Source organism: Nomascus leucogenys, chromosome 1a (genome assembly GCF_006542625.1).
Source record: "Nomascus leucogenys isolate Asia chromosome 1a, Asia_NLE_v1, whole genome shotgun sequence".
NCBI lineage: Eukaryota > Metazoa > Chordata > Mammalia > Primates > Hylobatidae > Nomascus > Nomascus leucogenys.
In genome coordinates this window covers 48,024,218-48,051,820 of record NC_044381.1, presented here as the reverse complement: position 1 = coordinate 48,051,820, position 27,603 = coordinate 48,024,218, and the positions used below count along the sequence as shown (strand labels likewise).

The 27,603-nt window shown below is 36.0% G+C and overlaps 1 protein-coding gene across 6 annotated transcripts in view; it reads right to left on the bottom strand.

The window, feature by feature from the left end:
• The window catches only part of AGTPBP1 (ATP/GTP binding protein 1), a 197,102-nt gene that overhangs the window by 49,067 nt on the left and 120,432 nt on the right, over positions 1-27,603 (bottom strand). For all 6 annotated transcript variants that reach the window (XM_030809308.1, XM_030809316.1, XM_030809325.1 and 3 more), the window contains 4 exons: positions 26,578-26,661; positions 24,599-24,685; positions 24,367-24,515; positions 1,761-1,848 (listed from right to left, as the gene is read on the bottom strand). In XM_030809308.1, coding sequence (XP_030665168.1) covers positions 1,761-1,848; positions 24,367-24,515; positions 24,599-24,685; positions 26,578-26,661 — 408 coding nt within the window. The remainder of the gene's footprint in view (positions 1-1,760; positions 1,849-24,366; positions 24,516-24,598; positions 24,686-26,577; positions 26,662-27,603) is intronic.

Genomic DNA, 27,603 nt, shown 5'->3' with positions numbered 1-27,603 from the left:
AAAAAATTAAAATTAAAATAAATAAACATATCTCAGGCTTCAGGAAAACAACTAGAATAGAGTCTTACATAGAACGTGGCTAATAAATGTTTGTTGAATTGAACTCCACTTCCAGATCAGGAAGTAGTAGCCAAAAGAAAAGACAGAACCTAAACTAAAAATATAAAAATCCTTGCCATCACCCCTTACATGGAATAGAACAACTTGTCCTGCTATGATCATTTTGCAATGTGAAAAAGCATTCATTGATTGACAATTTCTAATGTGACAACATAAAGAAGCATGAAAGTAAGAATGCTTTTTGAAAAACATTGTTTCATTCTTTAAAAATCTAAATAATTCTAAAATCTAGCCAAGCACTGCTCAGATAGTTTCACCCAACTTTATGAGAAAGAGACAAGTGATCAAAGACTATTTTTATATTAGTCTACCATTAAAAGAAATACAAGATGTATTATAGTGCAGACGAATTACACATTACCTTTACTTCTGTTTCTCATTTATTTGCTATTCATTTTGCTAATAAGAGTAAGGAAGAAATCTTACTGAGATGAATTCCAAGGAAGATTTTGTTTCCCAGAAAGTAAGAGTACTTAACAGCAAGTTTTTTCTAAAGCCATGTCAAAACAGTTTAATTTTAGAAGCTTCTTCTAATTGATAAAACACAGGGGCATTAGTGCCAGTTAAGCACAATCTAAAAAGCCAAAATTCACCATACAGAAATGTCAGGATTGAACTTAGTAACAGAGAAGAAACAAGGGTGCCAAGTGGAATCAACAATGAACATTACCTGGAAACATTTGCAGACAGAGTAAAAATGAGAAGCAAGATAATGAGAATCCTTGAGTACTTAGAGGTGGAGCTGAAGAATAATCAAACTATTCCACAGAAGTAGGAAATTATTTCTAGCACTTATTTATTTTATTTTATTTATTTATTTATTTTGAGATGGAGTCTTGCTCTGTCACCGAGGCTGGAGTGCAGTGGTGCAATCTCGGCTCACTGCAACCTCCGCCTCCCAGGTTCAAGTGATTCTCTTCCCTCTGTCTCCTGAGTAGCTGGGATTACAGGCGCACACCACAATGCCCGGTTAATTTTTGTATTTTTGGTAGAGATGGGGCTTCATCATGTTGGCCAGGCTGGTCTCGAACTCCTGACCTCAGGTGATCTGCCCACCTCAGCCTCCCAAAGTGCTGGGATTACAGGCATGAGCCACCACACTCAGCCTCTAGCACTTATTTCTAACTTGCTATAAGTAGATCACATATTTACAGTCAAAGACGATCTGTGTAAGCTGATGTACTGTATTTGGAACACATCTCCAGTTAATGTTTTGGAAATTAAAATGAAGTAAATATTTGTGTGTTAATATAAAAAGGGAAAAGATAAGAGTCATACTTGATATCATAGGAACAACAAAAAGCCACTGCAAATTATTACTCGTAATTTCTATTTTCAGTTTTATTCAATAAAGTTTCCAGAGTTTTAAAGCTGGAAAAGCTGAGGACACATAACTCTCTAAGTGGTGGAGACACAGCCTGGACCTAAGTTTGTCTGCCTATACAACACATTTTACTTCTACTATATACGCTCCATAAGTGGATCTCAAGTTCAAAAGGACTCTTTAGAATTACTAAAGCATAGCACCACAATTCAAAGTATGCAATAATAACTCTACTGTTTCCTTTTACACTGAAACAGGATGACTTAATACTGCTTTCTGTAAGCTGACGTTCTATTAATATTCTTAAAATACTTACTTATAGTAACAAATGTCAGTCCCCATACGAATCCACCATGGTCTGGCATTTAATGCTTCCTGAACCGAGTACATGAGTGGTTGCATACCTTTGAAAGAGAGAAAAAAACAGACAAAATTATTTTCAGAATTTTTGAATTAAAAATTAATCTTGCCTTTGTAGAACGCACCAAACATTCAGGAAAGCAGAAATAAATTACATTTCAGTTTTTTAGTATGTATTTTAAAAATCTGATGCAGTTCTTAAACATTCCAAGTCAACCAAAGATATGCTTTTTTTAGTTTAATAATACAGGATTACAACTTTAGAGTGAGAAGTCATTAAACTCTTTTCTATTAAATTTTCTACATGAAATCAATTAAAGATAACATATTCCTTATAAAAAGTGAAACAGCCAAAACATATGTAAAGACATAATGTACAATCACCCCTCTAACTCTCCATGGATTTCCATCTACACTGAAATTCATGGGAAAACACCACCAAAATGGCATGTTTGCTTTCTTCCCCACTCTTCTCCATACATATATGTGTTTGTAGGAGAGAAAAGGAAGAGGGACTCAAAAATATAAAGTATATTTTCTTGGGTATTCTAGAAATGTATTTTCTACATGAACTTTAAAATCATCTTACCTAATTTCTAAATGATATACTAGGTTTCTAAATGGAACTGAACTAAATTCATGTTAATTATAGAAAGGCTGACAATTTTTATTGAGATCTGGTTTGACTTGCCTTAAATTCTAACTTAAGGACAGTCATTTTTTTTTTCCTGGTACAGAATAATTTTATTAAACTTACCTGTGAGTATTTTTATAAGATTCTTTTTTCCCTTTCCATTTCTGACTGGTCATTCCAACAATGAAGCACTATTCATTTATTTTTTGTACTTATCTTAATATTCACATTATCAAATAAACTCACTAATTGTAACAGGTTTTTAGTAGTCTCGTGGATTTTCCAGTAATATAATTAAAATATTTTATCTCCTCTCTAGTATTTATATCATTTATTTCATTTTCTACTCTTACTACATTTAGATAAATGAAACCTCAAAAAAATTATGCTGAATATAGTGGTAAAAACAAACAATTCTTTTTCATGACTTGAACCAAAATGTTTTGCCATTCCATGTAATATTCGCCACTTTTTTGCAAATCAACTTTGTCATGTTTAAGTCATAAAAATAGCTAACAATGAATAATTTCTATATGTGAAACACTGCTCTAACGGTTTTTACATGTATTAAGTAATTAAATCCTTACAACCACACTTAGGTGGTAAATGCTATTATTATTCCCATAACTTGAGTAGTTTCACCATAATTTTTATTATACTTCAGTTTTAATTACTTCATCAAATGCCTTTTCAACATCTAATAATAGAATCAGATGGCTTTTCTCCTTTAAACTGCTGATGCAATAAATTACGTTGATAGGTTTCCTATCATTGAACTATCTTTGCATTCTAAGAAAATGCTACTCTTTTAATACTATGTGACTAAGTTAGCTAATATTTAGAATTTTTCCATCTAAGTTCTTAAGATGATCTTTCTTATTTCAATTTACTTTTACCAAGTATTGGTAAGATAATACTAGCTTCAGAAAACTAAATTTTAAAACTGTCCATCATTTAGTAGAATAAATAATAAAAGCACCATCTATTCTTTAAAGGATAAATAAAATGCAGCTGGAATACCATGTCAATATGGTAACTTATTAATAAACATATTTTTTAAAATTTCCCTTCAACAGCTATATGGCCTCTTCAGAATCTCACTTTTTCCTCATCGCTTTTGGTATTTCTCTCTCTCTCATCGCTTTTGGTATTTCTCTCTCTCTCTCTCTCTCCCTCCTAATGTCTCTAAGTTTTCAGTTTCTTTATCATGTTATATCATTTCTTAGAATCCAGTCCACTTTTTTTAAAGTGTATTTCCAGGATACCACTAACTTATAATTCTAATTTGGATGAGTTGCTTTCTAGGAAATCTGATTTCATCCTGTTATTTCTTTTCACTGGACTCCCAGATTAGTACCACTTTTTCTTGTATCTCCCATCTCCATTTAGGGTTTCAAATGGGATCCTAGTAAATCAAAAAATCAAGCTTGTTGATGATATTACTCAAATTCTCTATAGCCTTACTTATTTTTGTCTTCTTGATATGTCAAATTCTGAAAGGAGTACTTTAAATTCTCATAAATGTTTTCTAATCAAGTTGCATTTCCTGGAGCTTTTTGCCCTGCTTATATAGGTGCCATGTGGCCAGGGTTGCTGTGCTGTATAAAGGTTTACAGCATCTCCAAGGATTGCAACTTGTAAATACAAAATATCTGCCTCTATGCAAGTCAGTGTTTTTGACCTTGACGTTTTAGTCTGACATCATTTTTTTTTATTATTATTATTTTCCAAGATGGAGTCTCGCTCTGTTGCCCAGGCTGGAGTGCAATGGCACGATCTCGGCTCACTGCAGCCTCCACCTCCCGGGTTCAAGTGATTCTCCTGCCTCAGCCTCCCGCGTAGCTGGGGACTACAGGCGCATGACGCCATGCCCAGTTAATTTTTGTATTTTTTGGTGGAGATGGGGTTTCACTATGTTGCCATGGCTGGTCTCGAACTCCTGACCTCAGGTGATCTGCCTGCCTCGGCCTCCCAGAGTGCTGGGATTACAGGCGTGAGCCACCGTACTCGGCTGACTGACACTAATATTAACCACTTTTGCTTTATTTTAATTTCATTTGCCTAGTTTATCTTCGTCCATTCATTTTCAACCTTGTCACTGAACACACACACACACACACACACATACACACACACACACACACACACACACACCCCCCCGGTGGGGAGCAGGTGAGAGAGGGAGAGAGAGGGAGAGAGGGAGAGAGAGATCCCACTAAACTGTGTTACTTTCAATCTCTGACCTTTTGAGGGTACTTCACAATTTATTCATAGTTGGTGATGACGGATATACATTTCATTGTATTCCCTCTATCTTATTTTCTACTTCTGATACCAACAAATGCTTTCTTTGTTCCTCCTTACCATTTTATTTTTATTGGTTTCGTGGCATTGCTCCACATTTTCTTTTCTTCCTTAATTTGGAAGCTTTCTATCATGCTTTTCAATTCTACTTTTCCACCCTCATAGTCATGATTGATATTTTTCTAACACTATATTAAATGAAGTAACTAAGCCATCCCACTGAGACAAGTTAATTTTCACTTCTCCTACATTACCCCCCTTAGAATATTTTTGGTTAACACGTTTTATAAGTCCCAATACTTCTGTCTTGAGACCTTTTACTCATTTTGTTCAGAGAGAGATCCGATAGCATATTTTCTGAATCATTGTTTTTGAGACAGACCTTCACTCTGTATATTTTCTGAATTCTTATAAACACTGACATGCAGTTTGTTGGCAGTGACAAACAATTTACAGATTCTTCAAAAGACATTTGGATGTCCACTGGCTTCCAGTGCTACAGATGAGCAGTCCAATACTAGTTTAATTTTTTAAATATGCAGAAAAATACAGTGATTAAGAGCATGCAATCTGCAACCAAATTTCCTGGGTTTGAATTCCAACTTCACCACATACCAGATGCATGATCCTGGCCAGACTATTAACCACTCTATGCCCCCATTTTCTCTTCTGTGATGTGAGGGTGACAACCTCACTGGGTTGTTTGTTGTGTGGATGGAAAATATCACGTGTTAGCACTTGAACAAGGCCTGGCATGTGATAAATATTCAATGAATGTTAGCTACTGGTATTATTATTATTATCATTATTTCCTTTTAAATAACCTATTCTTTTAAAGAAACATGTTAAAATTTTCTCTTTATACTTGAAACTCAGAAATTTCACTGGTACATATAAAATAAGTCTTCCTTCCTGATCACTTCCTGGGACTCAGTGAGCCACTTCAGTCTGAAGTTTTGACCCCCCCCCCCCCCCCCACTCACATAAAACTCACCATAACACAAAACTCATTCTAATAGTTTCAACAGTGACCACAGGAGACAGAGGACGGGCTTCAAGATGGCTGACTAGAGGCATCTGGCACTTACCTGCTCCACAAAGAAGCAACAAAATAGTGAGTAGATAATCACCCTTAAAATAGATCATCTAAGACAGAATACTGAAACTCAACAGAGAAGTAACGAGAATACCTAAGACAAGGAAGGAGAGGGCAGGCGGGCAGGCTACTTGGCCGGGAGCCCAGGGAGGCTTCCCAGTACAGGAAAAGGATAAGTGAGATTCTCAGGGGTCCACATCCACACTACAGACTCCTCCAATCCTAGCCAGCGGGGAGACCCTCCATCCTCACAGGTCCTGAGACTAACACAGGGAGCTGCTTCGAGACTGCACGAAGGTATTGCTCCAGAAAGTGAGCTCACACAGGGTGTGACCTAAGCAGCAGCAGTATTGGCATGGTTTTGAGAACCCAGCCCCCACTCAACTGCATCCCGCCCCGAGGCCCAACAGCCCCTGCCTCCCCAACCCACAGCCACCAATGCCACAGGCTGCTGCCACTGAAACCTAAGCAACAGTCACTGGCAGAGACCCCACTTCCCAGCAGCAAGCTGTCATGCATTTGCACGTGCCCAGAGGACAGGCTCCCCTACCCGCAGCCACCACCACTGCTGATCGCTGCCACTGGGGCCAAAGCACAAGCCCCTGGCAGCAACTCCATTGCCCTTGGCAGTGTGGTCACCCTACATTAACACACGCCCTGCAAACAGGCTCCCAGGTCCCCAGCTGTCGCCTGGGGCTGAGGCACACACTCCCCAGCCACCTGCCTGCAGTTGCTGCCACTGATAGCAGCACAGCAATCCCTAGCAGCAGGGCTGGGGTGCATTTGCAAGCACCCTGAGGGCAGACTTCCCCAGCCCACCAGCACTGCTGCTGCCCCCACTCAAACACTCTAAGGCGAGCCTAGGGATCACCCCAGCTGTCCTCGTTACAGCCAGAGCCCCTATAAATCACGTGAGGAGCTTGAGGACAGGCCTGCCTGGCCTGGCTCCCCCACCATCCCCAACACCAGAGCATACCTGGGAGCCTAGGGATCACTCAGCCATGTCAACCACTGCTGACACCCGAGCACTCCTCCCAGAGGTCTGAGGATGGGCCACCTCGCCTGCCACTACTACTGCAGCTGGCACACACCCACACACACTACCTGCAGGTCTGGGGATTGGACCACCCAGCCTGTCGCAGCCACCACCAACACTAGCACAGACTGCTTAGGAGGCAGAGAGTTGTCCCACCACTGATCCTCCCATTGCTCATACTATGCCTGCTGCTCAGGAGCCAAAGGACCCACCCACCTCTCTGGCCCAAAGCTGCAACTGCCAGCATCTGAGAAAGCTGCATGGGGGCCCAAGAACTGGCACACTTAGACCCACTAACACCAGTCATGCTGGGTCCTAAGGACAGGAATCTTTGGCCTGCTGTTGCCACCACTGGTGCCCAAGGAATGGCCGACCTGGCATCCTCATTCTCAGCAAATTTCACCACAGCCACCACTAACAACCATACCCTAAGCCACTGAAGAAATTACAGGAGCCACATTACTGCATCCACCCAGAATCAAAGCCACAGTGCCCTATCCAGCCAATATCATAGACATGCCTTCAGAAAAAAGTCCTCCCCATGAAAGTAAATTAAAAAAATTGGAAGATGTGACTGTTATACCAGATGTGCCAATAATAACATAAGGACACAAGAAACACGAAAAAACAAGAAAATATGACACATCCAAAGCAATCAATAATTCTCCAGCAACAGATTCCAATGAGAAAGAAATACATGAAATGCTGGAAAAGTAAGTTAAAATAATGGTATCAAAGAAGCTCAGTGAGATACAAGAGAACACAGGTAAACAATACAAAGAAATCAGAAAAACAATTCAGATGATAAGTGAGAAATTTACCAACAAAACAGATATCATTTTTTAAAAAGTAAACAAATACTAGAACCGAAGAATATTCATTGAATGACACAAAAAAATATATTAGAGAGCTTTGACAATAGACTAAAGCAGACAACAGAATTTCAGAACTTAAAGACAGGTGTTTTCAAATAACCCAGACAGACACAAATAAAGAAAAAAAGAATAAAAAAGAATGAACAAAGCCTACATGACATATGGCACACCATAAAGCAAACACATATTCAATTTTTTGGTGTTCCAGGAAGTAAAGAGAAGATGTGAGGGAAAGTAAACCTATTTAACAAAATAAACAGCTGAGAGGCAGAACAAGATGGCCAAACAGAAGCCTCCAGTGATCACCGACCCCCACTCCACGCCCCACAATAGGAACACCAAATTGAACAACTATCCATGCAAGAAAGCACCTTTTTAAAAACCAAAAATCAGGTGAGCAATCATACCAAGGAAATGCACTGAAGACGGTAGGAAAGACAATCTGGAATTGCTCATACCACTCCCGCAGTCCAGCAGCAGTGGCCACATGGAGCAGAGAATCTGTGTGCTTCAGGGAGAGAACATGCAGTGACTGTGGGACTTTGCATTGGAACTCAGTGCTGTTAATGTCACAGCAGAAGGCAACACTAGGCAGAACTCAGCCGGTGTTCACGAAGGGAGTATTTAGACTGACCTAGCCGGATGGGAATTGCCCATCCCAGCTGTCAGAACCTGAGTTCCGGCTAGACCCACCACCGCAGGCTAAGGCACTCTGGCGTCCTAAATAAACTTGAAAGGCAGTCTAGGTCACAGAACTGAAATTCTGGACAAGTCCTGGTGCTGTGCTGGGCTCAGAGCCAGTGAATGTGGGGTGCATGCGACCCAGTGGGACACTAATCAGAGCAGCCAAGGGAGTACTCACATCACCCCTCCCCCAACCGCAGGAAGCACAGCTTGTAGGTCTAGGAGAGACTCCTTTCCGCTTGAGAGCAGAGACGGGAGAATAAAAAGGTCTTTGTCTTGTAACTTGGATACCAACTCAGCCACAGTAAAACAGGGTACCAGGCAGAGTCCTGAGGCCACCATTACAGGCCCCAGGCCCCAGGTGACATTTCTAAACACACCCTGGGCCAGAAGGGAACCCACTGCCTTGAAGGGAACAACCCAGTCCTGGCAGGATTCATTGCCTGCTGGCTAAAGAGCCCTTGGGCCTTGAATAAACATCAGTGGTAGCCAGGCAGTTCTCACTGCAAGCCTTGGGTGAGACATAGAGCCATGCTGGCTTCAGGGGGTGGCCACAGGGAGGTAATACTTTTGCTCAAGGAAAGGAGAGAGAAGAGTAAAGGGGATTTTGTCTTGCAGCTTGGTCACCAGCTTGACAACAGTACCAAGAGGGCTCCTAGGGTCCCCGATTTCAGGCCTTGGCTTCTGCACAGCATTTCTGGACCTGCCCCGGGCCAGAGAGGAGCCTGCTGCCCTGAAGGGAGAGACCCAGGCCTGACAGCATTCACCACAAGCTGACTGAAGAGACCTTGCGCTTTGAGGGAACATCGGCAGGAGCCAGGCAGTACTCAACGCAGGCCTGGGATGGTGATGGATATGGGAAAAGACTTCTGCATGAAGAAAAGAGACGGAAGAGTGGGAAGAACTTTGTTTTGCAGTTTGGGTGCCAGCTTAGCTGCAGTAGAACAGAACACCAAGTAGATTCCTAACATTCCCGACTCTAGGCCCTGAATCCTGTACAGCATTCTGGAACCTGCCCTGGGCTAAGGGAAGTTCGTTGCCCTGAAAGGTAGGACACAAGCCCGGCTGGAAAGCCCTTGGGCCTTGAGTGAACACATCAGCAGTAGCTAGGCAGTGGTTGCCACGGGCCTTGGGCAGGACCCAGTGCTATGCTGGCTTTGTGTCTGACCCAGTATAGTACCAGCGGTGGTGGCCACAGGGTTGCTTGAATCATCTCTCCCCTAGCTCCAGGCAACTCAGCACAGAGAGACAGACTCTGTTTGTTTGGGAGAAAGTAAATGAAGAGAACAAGAGCCTCTGCCTGATAATCCAAGAAATTATCTTGTATCTCACAGTTGGCCACAAAGGTGGTATCTCTATAAGTCTGCAAGAGTCACAGTGTTACCGGACTTGGGTCCCCCCTAATGCAGATATGGCTGCAGTGACCAAAGATTTAGATCACAACACTCAATTCCCTTTGAATATCTGGAAACCCTTCCCAAGAAAGATGGGTACAAATAAGCCCAGACTCTGAAGACTACAATAAATACCTAGCTCTTCAATGCTCAAACACCAATGAACATCCGCAAGCATCAAGACCATCCAGGAAAACATGACCTCACCAAATGAACTAAGGCACCAGGGAACTGGAGAAACAGAAATATGTGATCTTTCAGACAGAGAATTCAAACTAGATGTTTTGAGGAAGCTCAGTGAAATTGAAGATAACAGAGAGAAGGAATTCAGAATCCTCTGAGATGCATTTAACCAAGAGACTGAAATAATTGTTAAAAATCAAGCAGAAATTATGGCACTGAAAAGTTCAACTGACATACTGAAGAATGCATTATAGTCTCTCAGCAGCAGAACTGATCAAGTAGAAGAAAGAATTAGTGAGCCTGAAGACAGGCTATTTGAAAACACACAGAGAAGACAAAAGAAAAAAAAGAATAAAATGAAGTATGCCTACAATATCGAGGAATACTTCAATATCTTCGAAAGGACAAATTTAAGAGTTATTGGCCTTAAAGAGGAGGTAGAGAAAGAGATAAGGTAAAAAGTTTATTCAAAGGGATAATATCAGAGAACTTTCCAAACCTAGAGAAAGATATCAACATTCAAGTACAAGAAGGCTATAGATTTAACCCCAAGACTACTTCCAGCCATTTAATAATCAAACTCCTGAAGGTCAAGGATAAAGAAAGGATCCTAAAAGCAGCAAGAGAAAAGAAACAAATAACATGCAAAGGAACTCCAATATAACTGGTAGCAGACTTTTCAGTAGAAACCTTACAGGTCAGGAGAAAGTGGCATGCCATATTTAAAGCACTGAAGGAAAAAAGCCTTTGATCCTAGAATAGTAAGTACATCCATTGAAAATATCCTTCAAACATGAAGGAGAAATAAAGACTTCCCCAGAAAAAAAAAAGCTGAGGGAATTCATCAACATCAAATACCTGTCCTACAAGAGACGCTAAAGGGAGTTCTTCATTCTGAAAGAAAAGGACATTAATGAGCAATAAGAAATCATCAGAAAGTACAAAACAACTACACAGAAATACACAGAATATTATAATACTGTAATTGTGGTAAGTAAATTACTCATATGTTGAGTAGAAAGACAAAAAGATGAACCTATCAAAAATAATGATAAAACTTTTCAAGGCATAGAATAGTAAGATATAAACAGAAACAACAAAAAGTCAAAAAGTGAGGAGGGATGAAATTATAGTTTTTATTAGTTTCCTTTTTGCTTGTTTGTTAATCTGTTTGTTTTTACAATCCATGTTGTCATCAGTTTAAAATAATGGGTTACAAGATGTTATCTGCAAGCCTCACAGTAATCTCAAAAAACCTACAACAGATACACAGAAAATAAAAAGAGAAATTAAAAATATCACCTGAGAAAATAACCTTCACTAAAGGGAAGATAGGAAAGAAAGAGGGAAAGAAGAGAGGACCACAAAACAATTGGAAAACAACAAAATGGCAGGAGTAAGTCCTTAACTACCAATAACAATGAATGTAACTTGACCAAACTCTCCAATAAAAGGAAACAATCAACAGGGTGAAGAAACAACCTGTCGAATGGGAGAAAATATTTACAAACTATCTATCCGACAAGGGATTAGTATCCAAAATATACAAGGAACTCAAACAACTCAATAGTAAAAAATAATCATAATCATCTCATTAAAAAGTAGGCAAAGGACATAGACATTTCTCAAAAAGAAGATACACAAATGGCCAACAGGCATATGAAAAAATGTTCAACATCACTAACCATCAGGGAAATGCAAATCAAACTACAATGAGATACTATCTTACCCCAGTTAAAGTGGCGATTATTAAAAAGAGAAAAAAAAAACAACAGATGTTAGTGAGGATGTGGAGAAAAGAGAACTCTTACACACTGTTGGTGGGAACGTAAATTAGTGTAGTCACTATGGAAAACAGTACAGAAATTTCTCAAAAAACTAAAAATAAAACAATGTAAGATCCAGCAATCCCACTACTGGGTATTTATCCGAAGTAAAGGAAATCAGTATACTGAAAGGATACCTCCACCCACCCCATGTTTATTGTAGCACTATTCACAATAGCAAAGACATGAATCAACCTCAGCATCCATCAATGGATGAATGAATACAGAAAATGATATATATACACAATGAAATACAATGTGGCCATAAAAAATGAAATCATGTCCTTTGCAGCAACATGGATGGAACTGGAAGTCTTTATGTCAAGTGAAATAAACCAGGCAAATATTGCATGTTCTCACTCATATGTGGTAGGTAAAAAAGTTGATCTCATGGAAGTAGAAAGTAAAATAATAGATACAAAAGCTGAGAAGGGTGTGTGGGAGGGATAAGGGGGATGAAGAGAGGTTGGTTAATGAGTGTAAATATATAGTTCAAGAAAAGAAATAAGTTTTAATGTTCTATAGCAGAGTCGGGTGACTATCAGTAACAATATATTGTATATTTCAAAATGGCTAGATGAGAGGACTTAAAATATTCCTAACATATGGAAATGATAAATCATCAAGGCGATGGATATCCTAAATACCCTTACTTGATTGTTACACATTCTATACATGTAACAAAATATCACATATACCCCATAAATATGTGCAAATATTATGTATCAATTTTTAAAATTTAACTATATAAAGTAGTGAAAGGTTCAAGTTGAGGTCAAAGGGCACTTTAGATTTGTCTCATGTGTTCTAATGTTATAAAAAGCAATTATTCTTACATTACATTTAAAACAACGTATTCTCATATCACATTTAAAACAATCATATTAAATGTTGGTCACAGTGAAGTTAGCTATATTTGGATATTCTGACTGTAACAAAAACCATTTGGACAAAGTAAGATGCCCCAGCAAGAATCAATCAAATGAGGTAAACTCAGACTCAATAAACCAGTCTATTCAACCTGATATAGTAATAAAAAGCCTATATCTGAGCAAGATTTGTTCATTAGCGAAAGGATAAACCTTCATGTACATAAAACAAGTGTGCTTAGAACTGTCCACTTTTTGCCTCAAATATAGATAATCAAAATATTCAACTGCCAGAGTAACATCCAATGGCACTAGCCTCTATTAATATCCATGTAAAGGCCAAAGTTTTATTGAGAACATGGTTAATATTATGTGCAAATACAAAGAAAGATGAGATGTTTTAGGTCATAATCATTAATGTACTATAAATCACAGATTTGTAAAATGTTGGAGTTGATGTTAACACCCTCATTTAACAGATGAGGAGAACAAGAAAAGTTTAAAGTGGAGCTCTAATAAACCTGAAGGCACTTATCGTAAGCTGCATGTTATTTACACCCAATGACTCTACGTAGAAAGAAATACATGCTTCTAACATGTCTAGTATTACAGCTGCAATTCCAGATTCAGATTCAGGTGGCTGCCATTATCCACCAGTCTCAGAATTTGATTTTTCATCCCAACTTAAGAAGAAATCAATAAATTCAGTAAGTAGCACATATAAAACCACACATGACCCAGGCCTTCAGCATTACTAGAAGACAGAATATAACAAACTTTAAATTGTTTATAAATGGTAAAATGAGCAAAGATATAGAGGATAGATGGAACAATAAAATCGGGGTTGAAATCCTTAAAGTAGATTTTAGAACAAAAAATATTTAATGAGAAAAAGGAATTTTATAATGACAAAGTCACAATTCATAATGAAAATATAATAATACTTAATATCAATGCATCTGATAAGATCAACCTCCTACATAAAGCAGAAACTACAGGAGATATAAGCAGAAATCGACAGGGACATACTATTGATATAGTCTTCAAAACACCACTCTTCAGAATAAGATAGAACAATTGAACAAGAAAACAAAATATAGAGAACCAAATAACATAATCAATGTGGCAATTTTTACACCTAAATGTCAAATGTCTCATCCTGAAACAGATGAAAAATATATCTTCTTCTATGACGAAGATATATTCTTTATTATCTTCTCAACAGCACATGATACATTTGTAAAAATTGATAATACATATGACAATATATTATCAGCAAATTTTAAGCAAAGATATCTTCTTTGCTTGGAATTTGATGATAATATATTAAGATATAAGAAGATATAAGTAATATATCTTCTCAATAGCACAATACATTCATAAAAACTGATAATATATTATATCACAGGGAAAACAACAGCAAATTTCACAAAATAGAAATACTACAAACTCTCTGATCACCGTGTACTAAAACTAGAAATTACAAACAAAATGAAAAAACAAACAGGGAGGGAACCCATGCAGGAGGATGGAAGGAAGACTGATTTGGGATATCAGACCCTCAATAGGGTGGAGGAAGGCATCTGTCCAAATAGACAACAGGGAGATTGTTACAAAAACTGGAAGTGATCAAACAAGTTAATATATTACGGATAATGGGGCCCAAAATTATCTATGTTGGAGAAGACAGTTGTAAATATGGAAAGAAAACAAGAATAAAGCCTGTGTTATTTGCTTGAAAGTTAAGGTATAAGTATAATCTCATGGAGCATATGTGTGTTTGTGTGATTATATACACACATACATAAACATGTACATACGAATATGGAAAGCACTACAAATGTGAATTTCTGTGTAAATATTATGTATGTATTAAATATACTCCCTAATTGTTCATTGAGATAGTTTGTAAACAGTAATAACCCAATAGCAATGTGTATACGAAGTGTACAGATCTTGGTTTTTAAGAAAATTTCTTTTTTTCTTTTTTTTTTTTGAGACGGAGTTTCTCTCTTGTTGCCCAGGCTGGAGTGCAATGGCGTGATCTTGGCTCACTGCAACCTCCACCTCCCAGGTTCAAGTGATTCTCCTGCCTCAGCCTCCCAGGTAGCTGGGATTACAGGCATGTGCCACCACACCTGGCTAATTTTTGTATTTTTAGTAGAGACGGGGTTTCACCATGTTGACCAGGCTAGTCTCGAACTCTTGACCTGGTGATCCGACTGCCTTGGCCTCCCAAAGTGCTGGGATTACAGACATGAGCCACCGCGCCCGGCCAGATCTTGGTTTTTAAACACCATTCACTACTAAAGTAAAACGGCACTCTGAAGAAATAGCAGATTTCATTCAGGGGCAGAGAAAAGCAAGATGGGCCTTGTTGTGCCAAAAAGCAAGGGCACCCATAAGGAATGATAGGAATATCTCAAAAGGGCACACACACCAGCATGAATGGTATCCCACTGGCCAAATCCTGAACAATTTGAATAACAAAATAAATAATGATAGCAACAAATTATAACTCATTGAGTCAAATAGGAAACCCAGTCTATCCTGATAATAATACATTAAAAGCTTGAGAAGAAACAAGATATTTAGATAGTCTCAAAGTACCTCAATGTATAATACTAATTACAAAGAGAAAAAGGAAATGTAGGAAAGCCACACACCTAAATAATATTAAACTGTAAAGAGCACCCCAAAAGGTAAAAATGTATGAGGAACATTTGTCAGGGGGACTAATCCATTCTAGGGAGGCAGAGGAGACTTGAATTAACTAACGTGGGCAAAGCGGTGAGAATGCTACAGACTAGACTCCAAAATTGTACTTTATTGCCTGGTTCCAAACATGTTCAATTTATGTAAGAAGGCAGTTGAAAATCCTCAAAAATCTGAGAGAAACAAAGATGGAGAGAAAGTGAAAGAGAAGCTTGGTACTGAAGCGCCAAGTCACTAAAATGCAAGACTGCCATCTAGTGGTAATTTCAGCAAATCCCTTCCAAGTAATGGGTGGGTAAGAGGGGGTGATGGATTGAACAGACACAGCACTATTTAGTGACATACATTCTCAAATTCAGTATTTCAAAGGCAGTATTCTCTTTACAATTAAAAATACAGTATGAAACAAATATTTTTAAACTGCTTAACTTTAAGATCATTCACTTGTGAAAACCACTAAGTATTCAATAGAATCACTTTTAAAAAGCTCCAAGAAAAGGACAACTTGAAAGAGAAGCAACTGCCAGCCTGTTCCTTTTTGGGGACACTGCCAAAGAACAAAACCTCTATTGGGCACATTTTCTAGAATCCAACACTTAAATAGTCCCCCAACCAGCACGCCCCAATCAAAAAAAAAAAATTACAGACAATAAGCTACTCTCCTGATACTTCCTCATTTCAATCATGCATGACAATTAAATAAATACTTCCAGATGAAGAAGTTTCCACTGCACATACTTTCTTTGGTCATAAGCCCCCACCTTTAAAATGAATTATTGCTAGTTATAATTGCTTACAATGTTAAATGCTAGTTTACCAAAATACTGGTCCCTTTCTTTTAATTCTGTTCATGTTAAGACAAACCAAGATTTGCTTTATGTTGTACTGACCTAACAAATCTAAAGATAAGTTTAATAAAATATTACATCTACCTAAACAGCTCCCGTAGCTTCTACTAACTTCCTAGTTAAATACTTACGAATACATGGAAATATGAAGAAAACTCACAATAGACAACTTCTCATCAGAATCTGGAAGGAATCTCTATTAAACTTAAGGCAGATGGAGCAAGACTGAAAAATCCAATGCAGAATATGCCTCGTGATCTGTATCTTGTGGTTTAGGGGCTTTTTTTTTTTTTTGCATTTTACATTTTGGATTCCACAGCTAAAATAAGTGTCACACTAAATAAAAAATAAAACAATAAAGAAGCACAAAAATAGAAAGCATAAAAACCCAAACACATCAATTGTAAGAATTTTAAATAGGTTAATTAAACTCGTCTATTAAAAGACAAATGATCAAACAACAAAATCCAACCTCTTATTTATGAAAAAAAAAAAAAAGCAAACATATATCAAGCAAATTCAAACCAATATAAAAACAGAATTCAAGGCAAAAGATGCTGAATGAGATAAATGTGATAATTTTATACTATTAAAGGGATATGCAAAAGGAACATGGAAAACTTACAAAATCCTATGTGCCAAGTAACATCACACGAAAATAAAAAAAAAATATTTTTTAAATGAAGGCTTGACAGAAACACAACATAATTCAAGACTGTTAAGTATTTTTAAGTCTTAGGTAGACAGAGAAGACAAAAAATAAACAAGGATATAGAAAGTTGAATAGATGTATAATATTAAATATGAAACCATATATTTTGGGGGGACAGAGTCTCACTCTGTCACCTAGGCTGGAGTGCAATAGCACAATCTCAGCTCACTGCAACCTCCACCTCCTGAGTTCAAGCTATTCTCCTGCCTCAGCCTCCTGAGTAGCTGGGATTACAGGTGTGCGCCACCAAGCCTGGCTAATTTTTTGTATTTTTAGTAGAGATGGGGTTTCACCATGTTGGTCAGGCTGGTCTCAAATTCCTGACCTTGTGATCCACCCACCTCAGCCTCCCAGAGTGCTGGGATTACGGGCATAAGCCACCGTGCCCAGCCAAATATGAAATAATAAGAAATCTCTCTATATATATATTGGTCTCTACCCCCCAGTTCCTGGCACAGAGCTCCTAAAACCCTTGTCATTTCCTAAGCAATGGAGGTGCTAGAAACATCTTTTGTTCTAATATTTGGTCTTTGACCCCACTCCCTGACAAAGAGGATCTAAAAAGCTCTTAGAACTTCCTGGTGATAGAAACAACTTCTGTTCTAATGAGGCAGCTCTTGGTGTACTCTTTGATGGGGATTGGTCACCAAAAAGACCAAGCCATGATAAGAAGCTTGGAACTTTCAGCCCCAAACTCCATCCTCAAGGGAAAGGAAAGGAGCTGTAAACTGAGTTAATAATCATATCAACATGATGAAGCCTCCATAAAAATCTCCAAAGCACGGGATTCAGAGAGCTTCTGAGTGGTGAATGCATCCACATGCCAGAAGGGTGGTGCACTCCAACTCCATGGGGAAAAAAGCTCCTGTACCTGGGACCCTTCTGGACCTACCCGTTCATCGGGCTGTTCATCTGAATCCTTAAATCATATTCTTTATAATAAACTGGGAATCGTAATTCAGTGTTTCCCTGAGTCCTGTGAGCTACCATAGCAAATTATCAAAGTGAGGAGGGTTATGGGACTCCCTGTTTGTAATCAAGTCAAGAGTATGGTAACCTGGGGACCCACTGCTTTTGACTGGCATCTGCAGTGAGGGGCAGGCGTGGGAGACTGAGTCCTTAATCCTTGAGGTCTGCACTAACTCCAGGTAGTTTGTATCATAACTGAATTGTAGGAAGGACACCCAGTTGGTGTCTGGAGAGTAGAAGAACTGGAATGTGTGGAGAAAATAATCCCCACACATTTGGGCACAGAAGTGTGGGAAGCAGTGTGAGTAGGATGAAGAAAAACAGTTTTTTTTTTCTCCTCACTAAACAATGTATGTTACATTATGTTGCCTAAAAAGAATGAATATTATTTTCCAAGTGCCCATGAACACAAAAACTGACCAGATATTAAGCCACAAAAAATTACTGCAAATCATAAATTCCACATCAGTGAACAAAATGGATTAAAATTTGAAAGAATGAGAAAAGTCTTCACAAAAATAATACAACCAACTAAAATGTAAACTCTGGCCTAAATAATTCTAATCTAAAGGATACCAACATTACATACAAGTAATACAAAAAGTAACAAGGAGATCTTAATATTAAAATTTGAGAGGGGAATACAGAAGATGTAATCAAGAGAAAATTTGAAACTTAAATACTTTGATCAACAGACAAAAATAAATTTAGGTAAACATACTAGAAGTTAGAAAAAGAAAAAAAATCAACCTGCAGAGAGGTAAAGAGAGAAATTAATAAGTATAAAAAATTCCAATAGAAATAATGAATAAATCAGCTTTTTAAAATTATAAAACAACAAAATAAAATTAAGTTTTAATTATCAAAAAATTGGAAAAAACTAAGCCAAAGAATAAGCAAATATACATACTGCAAATAGCACACAAATTTCTGCTACTGAATTTTTAAAATCTAAATGTCACTTACATAAAAATATATAATACAAATTATCAAGACTCCCTCAACAAAAAATAAAAAACTAATCTAGACTGAGTTACAGAAAACTCTGAAAAAGTCCAAAAGCACCCCCTCTCACCCAATTAAAGGGTACAAAATCAGACAGTTTTAGAGGCACATTTTTTGCAAATTTCATTAAAACATATGTTATTTAAACTGTTCCAGAACATAGGGTGCAGAAATAAAAGCCTTTACATTTAAGTGTTCAAAGTAAGATCAGCCTCCTTCCAAAACTAGACAAAGATAGTTCCTCAAAAAAGGAAACTGACTTGTCTAACTTATGATGTAAAACCTTTAAACAAAATTTTAACAAATCAAAAATAGCTGTATCATAAAAGATCAATTCACACAGCCAAGCTGACTTATTCTTAAAATCCAAGGGTGGCTCAATAATACGAATATTATTAACATAATACAACACATCCAAAGGTTATAGACTAAATATGGTCACATTACATTCATTGATAAATGCAAAAAAAATTCTTATATCTGATTTTTTTAAAAAAGAAATTATTTCTATTTTTAGAAATAGAAAAATATGTATCTCAAAACAAGGATATGCTTAATGTAAATACTAGCAACATTCCCACTGAAGTTAAAATAAAATACGAGGATGCCCAGTGTATCCATTTTAAACACTGTCAAAATTCTATTCAAAAACAATGAAAGATACACAATATAGCTATGAATCACAGAAATTCTAGGTATCAAGAAACTCCAAAGTACCAACTCAGAAACTATAATAACTAATAAAAAGTTCAGCAAGAAGGTTGATTTTCAAGTAAACATATAAAAATCAATAGCTTTCTTAATAGAAGTAATGTTTGAAAATAGGAGTACTCTTTCACAACAGAAACAAAGGTAAACAGAAATATAAAACTTACAAAAAGAAAACTAAAAAACATAGGTGAAGGCATAAAAAAAACTTGAATCAACAAAACAAAACATCATGTGCCTTAGTAGTAAGACTGGATATAAAATACTCTGTCTCTCCCAAGCTATTCTACAAACTTAATCCAATGGAAATTTTTGGTATTTGATAAAATTATTGTGAATCATATTCAGAATAAACTATTCAGAAAAAATAGGTAGAAAAGTCTGTAAATTGTTTTTGAAAATAACTACAGGATGTTAGACTATATTTTAAAGTCAAAATAAATTAGAAACACAGTGGTACTAGAGCAGCAAGAAACCCCCAAACATAATTAGTGTGTATGTAGGACCATAGATTATAAGAACTGTGGTGTTTCAAACCAATGGGGACATATGTCTAAGAGGTCAAAATAATTGAATTCAAATTTAAAAAGTGAGGAATTATAAGCAAGTTATGGTGGCATTTTACCAATCAGGTTCTAATCTGTTTTACTAACCTGACCATTGTCTTAACAGCCAAAACAGAGCAACAATGTTTAATGGCTTCTGAATGATATTTCGTAACTTTCTTTCATTCGTGGATCAGGTACGCAGTTCTAAATGTGAAATGTCTAACAATTCAATAAATTCATCAATGACACTTTAAAACTCTTTGGAGAAGGAATGAATTTAGTTGTAGCTACTTAACCACTGAGAATAGGATTAAGTTAAATCCCAATTCACAGAAAATACCAAAATAAATCCGGATGGATGCTGTTAAATATAAACACTGAAAACACACTATCAAATGCACTTCAAAAAGGCTGAACTAATTTAATACTTCACCAGCACTGTAGTACCCATTTTGCCTAGTCTTCAGCAACATATGTTCATTCTCTTTGAGAAATCCAATTTCTAGGAATTCATGGCAATAATCAGAAACATATATGTAAACAAATAATTAAGGGTATCTACTGCAAGACAGCTTATAATTTTGAAATGTGGAGAAAGACTTAAATCTTCAATCTGTTATCGTTCAAGTCATTTATTGTACCTTACTCAATAGAATATTACACAGACATTACTAACGATGCTGCTGAATAATATTTAACGGGCATGGGGAAAGTTTTTTCTTACAAATTATTGTACAGTTTAAAAAAATGTAGTGTTACACATGAGCTTTCATCCCAAATCTGTAAAAGAGTAAAACTTAATTTTAAAATTATGTATGTGAATGTGAATAAATTTAAGAACAGATAAAATGTTAAACAATGGTTTTTTTTGGATGCTCCCTTTCTAAAGTTTTTCCTTTAAACTGTTTTTAATTTACTTACTTTCTCATATTAAATATCTACTGTTTTATCATCAGAAAAACATGCATGTGTACCTGGCATACAGATACTTCTATGAATTATAAATACAAATATCTATGTATAATAACGTTTACCTCGGCGATATTTAAAATAGAAAGTAATCAGAAACAACTGTCTTACAAAGAAAGGTTTGGATAAATAAATTACAGTACTTCCATTGGATGTCTCTTAAAACTATGTTTCACAGGAATATTTAATAACCAGAAAAAAATGCTGATAACATAAAACTTGATTAAAATACAGAACATGAAATTGCATTGGTTATGAGTCTTCTTTTTTTAAAAAAATGCATAACTATATGTAAGTAGAAATCATACACTATTATAAAAAAGGCTGGTAAGAAGCAACAAATGTTAAAGTGATTATCTCTGGATGATGCATTGTCAATGGTTTTATTTTTTTCTTAACACCATTCTGTTTTCCAAATTCACTACATAGTGAGTTTGGAAAGTGTGATATACATACAAGAATATCCAAAGGAGAAGAGGGAAGAAAGAGAGGAAATTTAAAAATAAAGCAGCCATCTGTCTCACTGCTTTGAATTAGTTTTAATTACAGAATTTTATTCATTTTAAAATTTCAAACGACACTAGAGAAATTATTTTATCTATCACATAAAGGTATAGGTTTTTTTAAGAAACAGAGAAGCATTGCTCCAAAATGTATACTTTTAATTTAAAATGTTATATTTTTAATAAAGTTTAAAGTGTTAAGAGTTCTATTTTAAGTGAATATAGTTAGTAAAAATGCAATCTACTTGTAGCATTTCTGAAAATTATATTGACTATTATATCAGGAATAAATATGCCTTTATATTTTACTCATAAGGAGCACCCACCATACCAATAAAATTAATTTAATTAATTGTTCTCCTCTAAAAATATTATGTAGCATCATTACAAGTTAAATAGGGAAATCACTAGGTTTCTTTACTTATTTTAATAATACTTTGAGTTTCAATTAAGGTAATTTTGAAAGTTAATTGAAAGTTTAAGGTTAACATATTTCTGAGAAATATCACATTCCATAGTTAGTAGTTGAAAATCACAAAAGAATGTGAAATAGACTGCATCAAGAATATTCCTATCACTATTCACATAAATCAATATACTCGCTGAACTTTTAGTCAAAATATACATATTTAAAAGAATAAACACTTAAAAATTAGTTACTTAAGCCATTTAAAAATCTTAGAAAAGTGTTTATAACTAAACCAGGTATTATGCTACCTAGTCTTCCTACAATTATTGCATTAAATAAATGAATCTGACTAAAGCTTTTTTTCATACATGTGAAGTAATTCTAGAGTATACAATATCCTATTTTCCACATAAATAATGACAATTGGGAACAATCTCTTCAACTGTTGAAAGCTTTAATTTTCAGAAATGTCCCCTTAAAGAGCATTATCATATTCATGCTTTTAACAACTTAGAGGATTTAAATGAAATGGATGATACAGCATTTCATGTCTCAGTTGTTAAAAGTTTTTCAATCTTTCCAACAAATGATTGAGACCTTGGAGATTTTGTAACTTGTCACACATATGTTTCTTCTCAAGCCCCAATGTAAGTTTTCTTGTATGCCAGAAAAAAATTCTTTTCTTTTACACAAAAAGATTGCCATTATAACATCAATACTTGAAACCTGATGTTTCAATTTTAAAATGCTGATATTAAGTTCATACAAGTATGTCATTTTCCACAGGCATAATGTTTGACTACCAGGTGTCTTACAAATAATCCTTAGTTTTGTATATATTAAAGTACTAAACACAAAAACATTGAATGAGGCTATATTTTTAAGATTTTTGTGGGTACAACTCAGAGTTTTTTTTTTTAAACGATCTCATGAGACAAATAGTAGGGAAAACCAGTGAAACAAAACACTAGTTCTTCGAAACAGTCAACAAAGCTAATAAACCTCTAGAGTTAGACTGACAAAGAAAAAAAGAGAAGAAATTATCATTAGCAGGAATTAATTAGGGGCTATCAATACAGACCCTGCAGAAATCAAAAGGATAATAAGAGAATACTACAAACAACCCTGCACATACATTTAACAACTTAGAAGAAATGGACCAATTCCTAAAAAGCACAAACTACCACAACTCACTCAAGATAAAAGAGATAATGTGAATAGCCCTAAAACTATTCAAGAAATTAAATTTCTAGCTGGGCGCATTGGCTCACACCTGCAATCCCAGCACTTTGGGAAGCCAAGGTGGGCAGATCACTTGAGGTCAGGAGTTCAAGACCAGCCTGGCCAACGTGGTGAAACCCCATCGCTACTAAAAATACAAAAATTAGCTAGGCATGGTGGCATGCACCTGTAGTGCTTGGGGGGTCTGAGGCAGGGGAATCACGTGAACCTGAGAGGTGGAGGTTGCAGTGGGTCACAATCACACCACTGCACTCCAACTTGGGTAAAAGAGCAAGACTCCATCTCAAAAAAAAAAAAAAATTACATTTCTAGCTTAAAAGACTATCAAGAAAGGAAATCTCCAGATTCAGATGGTTTCATTGCAGAATTCTACCAAAGTTTAAGAATTAACCCCAATGGTACACAAGTGCTTCCAGCAAATAAGAGGAGGGAACACTTCCCAACTCATTTCATGAAGTAATACCATGATACCAAAAGCAGATACAGTACCAAACAAACAAACAAAAAAAGACAACTATAGACCAATATCCCTCTCTAGCAGAAATGAAAAAATTATTAACAAAATATTAGCAATTTATAATACGCAATGACCAAGTGGGGTTTATTCCACACTTTTTTTTTTAATAAATAAATCCCACTTGGGATTTATCCCAAGTGGGGTTTATTCCAAATAAAAAAGGTTCATTCAACATTCAAAAATCAATCAACATAATATACCATATTAACAGGCTAAAGAAGAAAAATTACACAATCAGATGTCACCATCGGAGTATACATAATAAACCTTTAGTTCCATTCAATTTGGATGAAATCAATCATTACATTTTAAAGGACTTGCCTATACAAGAGTAACTCTTTTTCACCAACAAAAGCTTGACCTATTAAAAAGGTTGCATAATATCTGAATTTTGAGAACTAGAGAAAACAAGACACTGAAACATTTTTTAAAAGTTGATAATTTTTTTAAAAAAACTGCTTTTCCACAGTTAAGATGCCTGCATGCCATCTCAATTGGGAAAGAAAATTGTCTTACCATAATTAAACTGACTGTTGGACTTTTCACAGTTAATGATGTTAAACCTGTAAGCAACACCTGGCCGCATTCCACTGACTTCAAAGTAAAACCACTGATGATAATGATTGCTGTTTATGTCTGAGTTCAGAATAAGATCATATTCATTTCTGAAAATAGAAGACAAAGAAATCTGATGAAAATTAGGAAATATCTGTGCACATACAAAATGAGAAAATCTTAAGTGACTTACTTTCTAATTTGAATTACTTTGCGCAGATTCCCAGACTCAAATTTGGAGTTAAATTTCAAAATATCTCCCTCTTCTGGAATGGTGTAACTAAATAGAAGTTTTAAAGTAAATATATTAAAATACATCGCATTTAAACAGATGAGCAAAAAGTAAATAAAATTATAATTAAAAATACATCACTACTGCCATATCACCTTCCTCATTATTTTTAAGCTAAAGCACAAAACAAGCACAATCAATACATTAAATGTGGATAAGATTTATGGACAAAACTTACAATGAGAGATTTGTTCTTATGTTTATACTGATATAGTAAGAACTTTTGCCTCACTGAATGCATGTCATTTCTAAAATACTTATTTTTATACAAAAAAGAACATTTTTAAAACTGCTATGACCTGTACTGAGCAGCAATAATTCTCATAAACGATGCAGTTCTCTGAAGAAAATATTTTCAATTTGAAGAGCTAAATTACCTATTATCTTATTTAATTAGCATCAAGAAGCACACGTATTATCCTCATTTTACATATTGATTATTAAATAAGCATCTACCATGTATCTACTAGGTGCCAGATACTGTTTGAGACATATGTCTGTTTGGTTCCCTGACTGAATGCAAACTCTTGCCCTTCTGGAGCCTACTCTCTAATTAAGAGAAGACTAGGACTCTAAGATGCTCAATAATTCTGTCCAAAATAGCACTGGTATGCCACACTCAGGGTTCCTGAGTTTCTGTTCCTACCACTTCTGCCTGTCTTATCTGACAAAGAATTATCAATGTTGAAATAATTAAATAAATAAGGTATATGTTTCCTCATTTTTATAACGGTATTATTTCAAATTTAGTCATTAGCTTTGCTACAGCTTATACTCTTATCTAACAAAACTTTAAAAATAAAAAAAAAGTGTTTTAGCCAGGCACAGTGGCTCACGCTTGTAATCCCGGCACTTTGGGAGGCCGAGGTGTCAGATGACCTGAGGTCAGGAGTTCGAGACCATCCTGGCCAACATGGCAAAACTCCGTCTCTACTAAAAATACAAAAAAATTAGCCAGGCGTGGTGGCATGTGTCTGTAGGCCCAGCTACTCAGGAGGCTGAGGCAGGAGAATCACTTAAGCCCAAGAGGCAGAGGTTACAGTGGGCCGAGATTGCACCACAGCACTCCAGCCTAGGAGACAGAGTGCATGGGACTCCATCTAAAAAAAAAAAAAGTGTTTTTTTCCTCCACATATGATTGGCAAGATGTGAAATTTTCCAAAAATATTAGTATGTTGAGGGAGAGAAGAAAGCCATTGAGGGCTAATTGAATTTCTCATATGAGAAGGCAGATGACTAAATAAAAGTCAAACTCAATATTTGTAATTTTCATTTATTTACTTACATTTAAATCCTAAAATGTGATGATATCAGTGAAAATCCTAAATAATAAATGACTAACACATCAAGGATCACAAAAAAATGCATTCCAAAGATGGAGCAGGCAACCTAAATGACTGAGCCAATTATAAGCAGTGAGAGACAACAGGGTGTGGTGGGGACTGTGGAGAAGTCTCAAGCAGATGCTCCTTCGAAAGGGATGGTAATTTGTTATCCTAATGAAATGAAGGCTCAGTATTGCAGGACAAGCCAGCATTTCATGTAAAATATCCACTCTCCTAAGTGAAAGTAATTTCAGTTTTTTAAAAATACATCATCACTGTGTAACCTTTACCTTAAGCCCATTAAAAATCTACCTAAAAATAAACAAAATCTCATGATAGAGTTAAGTAGGTAAACACGATTTACCATTACCATTACATTCCAAAGGATGAAAACCTAATTAAGTCGCAACTACTTATAAATTAACTATGTTTTTTATTTATTATTTTAAAAACTACCAACATTTTTCACAGAATTTTTTTTATCTTTTAGAAATAATACTAAAATTTTATAGAAAAACGTAAAACTAATAAAAGTTTATTAAAGTCAAGACTTACTTTGGGTTATCTAAGTCATATACCACACGATCTATGATATCACTCTGATGTATTAGCCTTTCAATATCTTGAGCAATTTTTGTCCTGAAATCATAAAGGTTTAACCAAAATATATTATTATACACTAATGTACAACTTTCTCCAAAATAAATTTCGAATGAAAAAAGTATATGATAAAAATTTCTTAAAATAAAAATGATCATTCCTCTATCTATATATTTTGCATACAAAAAAATTAGCAATACGTAACAAGACAAAAATCAGCATCAGAATTTGAGTTCTAGAAAATAACCACATAGAATACAGCAACAATTCCAATCATTTAAAAAGAAAAAAAGAAAAAAAAAAAAAAACCTTGAATGTCTATTATGCCTTTCTACATAGAAATGGTGTGGTTTCACTATCTAACCCTTGGGCAAATAATTCTGTATACATAATAGCAGCATTATGAGAAGGTATAAAGATGTGAAAAGCCAGAGATTATATAAGAAGAATTTTTTTCAAACCCACCTGGCTGTAATTTAGCTAAAATGCAATTGGCAGTCAGCCTGCATGTTCTGTAGAATCTCTCCTCTCTTTTGTGGTGGGAAAGGAAAGGTAGAGGGAAGGGAAACACCCGTTTGAGGGAGCAGAGGATGATTCCCTGAGTACACAAAATTCTCTAGACTTGATCTCTCCCTGAATCAGTCCAACAAAATAAAAATTCCTACAATCCCTGCCACTGTCCTAGAAGACTAAGTCACCCATAGGACCCACAATCTTTACCCCATCAATATTTAAGCAAAGGAAGACAATAATCACCAAACTGTGTCAACATAGGGGACAGTAAAATATAGCCAAAACAGAACAGATTTGGTTCCTAAAGCCAGACTGCCTGGAACTCCAGGTAGACTGGCCACAAAGTCCTGCTAGTGTTAACACATAGCTACTTCTCATGTAAAACTTATTCTTAAAGAAGAAGGTGATTACATGCACTGATTTAAATTTCAAGTTAGTTCGTTTCAGCTAAAGATAAGTAATGCAGAT